This window comes from Vicugna pacos, chromosome 14 (assembly GCF_048564905.1).
Source record: "Vicugna pacos chromosome 14, VicPac4, whole genome shotgun sequence".
Classification (NCBI taxonomy): domain Eukaryota; kingdom Metazoa; phylum Chordata; class Mammalia; order Artiodactyla; family Camelidae; genus Vicugna; species Vicugna pacos.
The window spans coordinates 60,965,637-60,974,203 of record NC_133000.1 but is presented as its reverse complement, the minus strand read 5'-3'; the positions used below and the strand labels follow the sequence as shown (position 1 = coordinate 60,974,203).

At 50.3% G+C, this 8,567-nt stretch overlaps 1 protein-coding gene across 1 annotated transcript; it reads left to right on the top strand.

The window, feature by feature from the left end:
- The first annotated feature begins 6,578 nt into the window (after positions 1 to 6,578).
- Positions 6,579 to 8,216, top strand: SOX21 (SRY-box transcription factor 21). The gene has a single exon (XM_072976455.1). It carries the CDS (start codon positions 6,583 to 6,585, stop codon positions 7,411 to 7,413), a length of 831 nt encoding a protein of 276 aa, XP_072832556.1. The 5' UTR covers positions 6,579 to 6,582; the 3' UTR covers positions 7,414 to 8,216.
- The last annotated feature ends 351 nt before the right edge of the window (positions 8,217 to 8,567 follow it).

Sequence of the window (8,567 nt, the reverse complement as noted above, 5' to 3'; positions counted from 1 at the left end):
GGAAACATACTTTTTAAGGGATACACATAGATGAAAAAAACTATGTAGCTAAATTTTAAAAACCAAGGGAATGAAAATGGTTAATTGGATTAGGGGAACCAACTGCACAGTTTACTGGGGAGATGATTTGGTTTAATAAAGGTTTACTGGCAGATATTATTTTGGGTAGTGGATTCATGGGTACTTGTTACATGATTAAATAAATCAATAAAAAGTCACTGATGGATGTGAGAGTGTGTCATGAATCAGGAATTGTGATTAAACCAATTTTGTGCACTTGGATTTTACAAAAGAAAGGTAGAAAGAGAGGGATGAGGGGAGGAAGGAAAGAGGGAAGGCGAGATTGTGGGTTGGACAACTAAGATTCGGGGAACAAAAAGACTGAGGTTAGATATCATTGTTACAAGGTTCCCTTTAAGCAGTCCTTGGCTATCACAGAAAAGGTAGAGATTGGGTTCACTTGGCGCTGGCAGTTGTTCAGTATTTGAAAGGGGAAGCCCAGGGAGCGCGGGATGGTGAGTTGCAGCAGGACCAGACCCATGCTGACAACCACAGGAGCCAGGGGAAGCCCGGCTGCCAGGCACCAGGACTGGATGTTGGGGTGCTGCCTGGTATTGGAGAGATTACCATTGGGCACTCCCTGGCAGAGGGAGCGGGGCACTGAGTGAGTCACAGAAGGCTTGAGGAAGTAGGTGGAATTGAGAATCTGAGCCAGGAAGGGGCTGAGCCTTCAACTGGGACTCAGAGAGCTGGTGGTGAAGAGCCTCAGCTTAGTTCAAATCCAATTTCTTCCACTTATAGTTATGTGACTTTGGGCGAGTTACTTACTCATCAGCTGTAAGTCTCAGTTCCCCAATCGCAAACTGAGATAACCCTTACCTCAAACAATTTTCCTAAACATTAAATAAGATAGTGTATGTAAAAAGGTATGGTATCTTAAGAACTCAATAAATGACAGTTATAATCAAACTGCTCAGAAAAGCAGACCCATCCTTAGATAGGAAACTGAATCTGGGAGGGAGTAAGACACAGGGCAGGGTGATATGGAAGCTGGAAGGAAGGACAGCCAGACAGAGGGACTTTGTAAAACCAGAAAATGGCTTATCCATCACCCTGATGGAGTACTTAAGGGGTACTCCCTCTCTTAGGTTTGTTCCTCCTCAAAATCAACCAGAGCCCCCACGGTGGTGAAATTTACAAGCAACCCCATCACACCAGAACCCAGTCTCCTCATTTGAAAACTATCGGTTTGAAGGGTTTTTCATTACACAGGCCCCATCATATGCCAACTGTCCCCCTCTCTCCACATTCATTTCTGATTTTGTTCACGGCTAGCACCCACCCACTTACAAAAAAAAAACAAACAAACAAACAAAACAAAACCAAAACCAAAAAACCACTTATCCTTAGAGAAAAGTCAATCCTTCCATTGCTTTTATGGGATTCCCCTGATCTGAAGTCAGTATTTTGTGAAGTCATCTGTCTTGGATTATTTGTATTGTCTTTTTTTCCCTTAGGTGTTCTATTCTGTGGGGGCGAGCGGGGTGAGAGGGAGCCCTTCTTCATTTTGTTCTTGCTCTGTCATCTAAGTAAATCTCCTCTTGAAAATGCCAGCCTGTGTGAGCACTGCTAAGGACGAATGAAGAAAGGTGTTCTCATAATTGATCTGCATAGTCCCAGTTTCCAAGTATAGCAGGAGCAGTGAGGATAAGGGGACAGAAGTCTCAAAAGGATGAACATTGAGCCGTAACCACTCAAGGGCCACTCCTGCAGACTTTCATTCTAGCCATGACTACTTGACTTAACTCCTCATCCCTTGGGCTGTATGTGGACTATGCGTTTGGGATTTTTTTCCCCCTTGTGGGGACTGATGCGGGTGGGACTGATAAAAGTCCAACTAGGGAACCAGAGGAGTGGGATTAGGGAACTGCGACAAAAGCCTGAGGTTGACTTTTGTCACTTTGTTCATTTCCTCCTTAACAGGACAAACAGGCTGCATTACTTTTCTATGCAGGTTTGAAAGCTTATGAACTCTTTCCTTGCAATTGCTTAAGACCAGAAGTCCAAAGTTCTATCTACAGTTGCCTGCTCCCAGTGCTCTAGGTGTGACGACCTGGCCTCTGCACTCTGAAGGCATCACCTTTATCACCCTGTCCCTTCCACCTGGTCACCTCTCAGTACCCCACTGATTTGCTTTCTTTGCTGTGGTTTACCACCTCCATGGTTCTAGAAAAATGTGAGCCATCTGGGTAAAAGACCAGTGAGTGAGCGGAATGGATGCAGGAAAATAATCTAGTTCACTCTGATCCCTTGTCTTCCACTGGGACCCAAATATTCTCCCCTCTTTTATGGAAAAGAATTGGAGAGAGAGGAGAAGAAGAAAGCCAGTCTGTCTGGTGTTGCCAAGGTTTTTTGGGGTTTTTTTTGTTTTTTGTTTTTTTTTTAATTCCCCAACAACCTCATTGCTGCCTCCTAGTGAAAGTTTTAGAATTAAAAAAGAAGACCATTTACAGGGCGGACTGAAGGTGGAAAAAAAAGAAACTGAATTGACACAGACCACTAAACTTTTTCTGAGAGAGTGTCTGCCTCTCAGTTTCTGATTAGACATATTTGCGATCACAGATATTCCTGTGGCCGTAAGGCAAACACTGAGCCCATGCAGACTACTGATGGAAGTACACTATTCGGGTGCCCACAATCAAGAGCTGGCAATATAGAGCCATGGAACAGCTAATTCTGTTTCAATTTATTTTTCCTTCACTATTCATTCACACAGACCATTCCCTTTTCTATATCTTGGTGTTTTTTTTTTTATTTTTAGGTCAAGAACAAAAATACAACATTCTATCAATTCCAAATCTGTGGGCATTAAAACTGAATTTACGTTTTGCATAAGAAAAAGAGGGAGCAAGAAAACTTATTGGGTGAAAAGCTCAACCAGATGCAGGCCAGAGGTGTGAAGGCTGGTTAATAACCACAGTGCATGTCTTCCTTTCAGGCAGGGCTAATAGCGGGGGAGGCTGCAGGCCCAGAAGCCTCATCCCCTAAAAACCAAAACTGAAAGCCAGATCTCTCTCCTGTTTTGAAATGTGTGCAATTTTCTTTGGTGAACAACAAATGAGCACACAAACAGCCATTCTCTCTTTAAAAGGTGTGGCAACACCTCTTTTCCCCCACAGTTCGATGTTCTTGGACTTGAGAACTTTCAAACTTGGTTCATTCAGTATCACTAAACAGAGAGCACTGCAAAATTCATAAAACTACATCCCAGGGAGCTTACACTGCACATATAAGCATACATTTCAATTACATATGCCAGCATTTCTCTTCATGGTAATACGGTATTGCAGTTGATTTTTAAACTTACATTTGAAAAGAATACATAATTTAACTCACCAGTAGAAAATATTTTTTTCTCAATCCTTATCCTTTTGTACATATCAAAACAATTTTCAGGATTAGACTCAACTTTATTCACAATGTTCGGTGAATAACAGTTTTCATATTCTGCATCCTTATACATATGTTCTTTGTATGACAGTGTATAATATTTTTGTCTCAAACCTATTATACAAGTTAGTAGGTTAAAAGCTCAGGGATGATAATTTTGTAGTTTATCATCACAAAACAGTATATTTAATATTCTAGTCTATATAATTACACCTGCTAGGGTTTTAACGTTGCTCCACCCAGAGTCTGTGAGCCACAGGGTGTTTTTATAGAGCCTGTAAAAGAATATGGTCCTAAAGAAATCAGTCCAATTGTTTTAGTCATGCAAGGGAATAACTGATATAAACATTTATAAGCGTGGTATCCTAAGAAAAATAGACATTTCCATGACTTTCACAGCTGATTTGCATTTCTATATGCCACCATAGCAACTAAAAGTAATAATCATTATTTTGTTAAAATGAGCAATAAAACAAACCTAACTTTTAAATAAATCTGAAGGCCTAAAAACTTTTTTTAAGTCCATAATTACAATCAGTGCTCTGTGTCTGTATATGTGTCTGTGTATAAACTGAGCATGAATTGCAGGGAAGACTTAAAGAGTTAACTGATTACAGAACTTCTTAACTTGTACACACCACATGGCTAGGTCAAATCCAAACTGCCAAAGGAAGAAGGCAAGCAAGTCCTTCCTGAGGATCAGGCCAACTTGTGAATTAAACCTCCAGACTAATCGTAAGTGTGCTGCAGCATACCAAGAAGTGAGCACAATCTCCAAACAAAATCATGCTGTTTGATTTTTGCATTATGTCAAATATTAAAAACAAAAACTGCTCCTATTAAAGAAAATTGTGCTTAACAGCATGAAAATATGTCAGTATAGAGTGACTGGGATGTTCTACTTTTGTCTTTTAGAGAAGCGTTTTCTACTTCAGAACACCATCACCTTATCGGTGCATTTAAGTGAGATACTGTGAGTTGCCTGTACCTGAAAGTGATAAGCATATGGATGACTCTGATGACTAGAATAGAAACAAAACAAAACCCCAGAATTTTAAAAGATATGACAAGTCAGACAAGGATGCCTACTCTCAGCCTGGGCTAGCTCCTTTACGGAGGGGTTGCCAAGAGCACGCTCAGTCCCTCCTCAGTTATTTTTCACTCCACTACCTCTAACTGGGTGTATCACCAGTGCGAGAAAATTCGGGAAGCATCTGTTGCAAGTAACATCTGGACCTCCAAGGAAAATGAGGAATGTCTTGCTAGGGAAAGTCTTCAACATTTTCTAGGGTGCATCCCCTTTTCCTCCGAATCTTACGAGGCTCTTCATCTCCTCGTGAGCGCCTCCTTCCTCCTGGCAGAGGATCCCAGAGTCGCGACCAATGCTGCTCCGGCCGGCCAGGACAGCCAGGATGAACTAAGGGTTGCCAACGCCAAATAGTGCACAGACTCCCCGGCCCGCTCCGGACTCTCCACTCGCCAAAACCTGCTCTCCAGTGAAAAGGGGTGGGAGGAGGCGTTTGGGGGATGAGGGCGGAGGGGATCCTCGTTAATTCGCGGTCCTGGGGGTGTGGGAGCGGGAGGAGGCTCCGCTGGTCCCTCCTCCCTCCTGGAGTCCTGGGCTCCACCTCCTCCGCATGCCCCCAGATATACACACACTCAGCCGCGGCTGGACATGCACACCCAGTGCCGGCTCCGGGCGCGCGCACAGGCAGGTAGCGACACTCACCTGGGCCCGAGCACACGGCTCCTGCCTCCTCGGGAGCCGCGGCCTGGGCCGGAAAGGGGCCCACTGTGCTGCGGGAGTTGGGGAAGCGGGAGCACCCCCAAAGCGGACCTGCGAATTGAGGTGATGGCGCGTTTTCCTTAAACCCCCCTCTCCCCACTCCTGCACCTCTGCCTGCTCGTCTCCGGCCGGAGAAGCCTGGAGAGGGGGGGCCCCGGGGGCGGTGCACACGCGGGCGCACTCTCCTAGGCGAGCGCCGCGAGAGGGGCGCGGCGGCGCCGGCGCAGGAAACTTGGGCGAAGTTAGTTGGAAGTGCCAGGCCGCGGCCGCGAGGAGCCAGGAGGGAACGCGGTCCGTGCGGGGCCCACCGCGCGGAGCCGAAGCAGGGCTGCCCCCCACGCCCGGCGCGCTCCGGGAGCTTGAGTCGGCCGGCGCGCCAGGAGGGGCTTGGAGCCAGCGGAGCCACCGGAGCCAGCATGGCCCGGGGGACGGCGAGACGCGGCGCCTCGGCGAGCCGGGAGGATTTCCTTTGAGGCCCGGCGATCCCAGGCTTGCTCAAGCCTCATCCAGCCTCCTTCCTTGACCGGCAACCGAGAGGAAGGAAGACCCACAAGGCAGGTGCTGGGGCGCGGACGCCCCCCTCCACAATAAAAGCCCCAGCCCACTGAGGCGGGGGGGTTCCCATCAGCACACCCTGCCTGCCCCGAGTGAGGAAGATCGTCTGGTGCTGCTGTATTTGTATTTATATGCATTGCTGCGCTCTGCGTTCCCGTGGTGCGTCCGGGACCCTCCTCCGGCTCCCCCCTCCTCTTCCTCCTCCGGGGCTACCTCCCCTCCTCCCCCACCCCCATCTGCTACTGTCAAATGAGAAAGTCACCGAGGAGAACCCAAACACTCCAGCCGCCGAGAGCCCCCTTTGGCACTTGGCAGCACGCGGCAGCTGATTCCTCGGCTCAGCTTGGTGGAGCCTACGCGACGCAACTTTTCGGGCTGCTGTGCATTTAGGAGAGAAAAGACCGAGGAGGGGGAGAACGTTGCCGGGCGGCGGCTACCTGCGAGGAGTTCGCAAGCGAACGCAACCGGAGAGGAAGGACAAAAAGAAAGCAAAGAGCAAACTGCCACCGCGGGGTGGGGGTACCGCCGAGAAGTTACCGTGCCCCGGAGAGGATTTTCCCAAGGGTTTGGCCGGAGAGAGCAGGGCGGCCCGGGGCGCGGCGCGGCCCGGCGCTGGTCCCCTGGCCCCCTCCTCCCGGGCAGGAGCGACACCGGGGTGCGAAGTGGGGCGCGGCGAGCGCGGCGGGCCGAACGGGTCCCCGCGGACAGCAAACATTGATTTCCTCCGGGCCGAGAGCGACGGCCCGGGCGGCGGCGGCGGCGGCGGGCTGCAGCCGCGGCACGGCGAGAGCATGTCCAAGCCCGTGGACCACGTCAAGCGGCCCATGAACGCCTTCATGGTGTGGTCGCGGGCTCAGCGGCGCAAGATGGCCCAGGAGAACCCGAAGATGCACAACTCGGAGATCAGCAAGCGCCTGGGCGCCGAGTGGAAGCTGCTCACCGAGTCGGAGAAGCGGCCGTTCATCGACGAGGCGAAGCGCCTGCGCGCCATGCACATGAAGGAGCACCCCGACTACAAGTACCGGCCGCGGCGAAAGCCCAAGACGCTGCTCAAGAAGGACAAGTTTGCCTTCCCGGTGCCCTACGGCCTGAGCGGCGTGGCCGACGCCGAGCACCCGGCGCTCAAGGCGGGTGCCGGGCTGCACGCGGGCGCAGGCGGCGGCCTGGTGCCCGAGTCGCTGCTAGCTAACCCCGAGAAGGCGGCCGCCGCCGCCGCCGCGGCTGCCGCGCGCGTCTTCTTCCCGCAGTCGGCCGCCGCCGCCGCCGCCGCGGCCGCCGCCGCCGCCGCCGGCAGCCCCTACTCGTTGCTCGACCTGGGCTCCAAGATGGCAGAGATCTCGTCGTCGTCGTCCGGCCTCCCGTACGCGTCGTCGCTGGGCTACCCGACTGCGGGCGCGGGCGCCTTTCACGGCGCGGCGGCGGCGGCTGCAGCGGCGGCCGCGGCCGCCGGGGGGCACACGCACTCGCACCCCAGCCCGGGCAACCCGGGCTACATGATTCCTTGCAACTGCAGCGCGTGGCCCAGCCCCGGGCTGCAGCCGCCGCTCGCCTACATTCTGCTGCCGGGCATGGGCAAGCCTCAGCTGGACCCCTACCCCGCGGCCTACGCCGCCGCGCTATGACCCCGCGGGGCCGCCTCGCGAGGACCAGTGTGCACACGTGTACATATGTATAGGTACGAGCTCTGCGGCCTCCCCGCGTGCCCTCCCTCGACGGGGGCCCCGGTTTGTATGTACATACGATGTATAGGTGCCAGGCGGAGGCCGAGATGCAAGTCGGGGCGCGAGTGGCCGAGCGCGCGAGTGCGCGGGCGAGTGTGCGTGTGAATTCACAGGATCATTTCAGACTCGCACTCCGGCAGACAACTTTAAAGAGGGCGGTTGTATCCGGCAGCAGCTGATGTTTGCTTTGCACTTGGGAACCTGTTGCGTTTTGGCCCACAGAGGTGGAGGAGAAACTTTTTGACATGTTGGGCCCTCCAGTTTTCTTTGTTGGAAGTTTACTGTCGGTTTTGTTTTTGTTTCCCATTATCGTTCTTTTATTATTATTCTTTTCTCCTGGTCTGTGTTGCATGCACTCTGTTCAAATGTTAGGTCTGAAATGGTTGGCGCAAGGGAAAAGCTGATCTGTGTCATTAGTTTCTTGGAGCGGGATGCCTCTGAGCAACCTTGCTCCCTATTTGTACTATTTGAACTTTGCAAATCTCTGTTCTCTCAAGCAGAACCCCCAGACCGGATTCATTCTTGACCAGTGACCGGCTCGAATCTGGCCTTTTGTGTGTGAGATGATCACGGTTTCTTTTGTTTATCATGCCATATGCAAATCAGAGCAAGAGCTCTTTCTTCAGAGCAAGGAATGCAAACAAGAATATGCGTGAGATAAAAAGTTGTCAATTGGATTTTATACCTTAAAAAAAAAAAACCAACTTGCTAGAAGTCTCCCAAAGTCCACTCGCTTGGATTTCTGACACAGTTTACACACAAAGAGAAAAGGCACTGTTCCTATTTTCCTCTTGTGGCTGAGTTTCACCTTAAGATTGTAAATGTGTATATGTCCTTGAAAGCATTACGTCTGAAAATGTGTTATTTGCGTTGCCCTAATTTTGAGTCGGTTTTAGACTCTAAAGCATTTTGAGCAAATGGCAAAGTTAACTTTTAAAAATTGCGGGACTATTTCAGAATCGCAATTTTATCTAAGATTAAATCAGACTTTTTTGTCTGAGTGGTAATTATATATTTATTATTTAGCAAAACTGGAAAAAAAAACCAACCAGAAT

What these genes read in the sequence shown, in the direction of transcription:
- SOX21 (XM_072976455.1), top strand. Translation starts at nt 6,583, where the DNA reads ATGTCCAAGCCCGTGGACCACGTCAAGCGGCCCATGAACGCCTTCATG.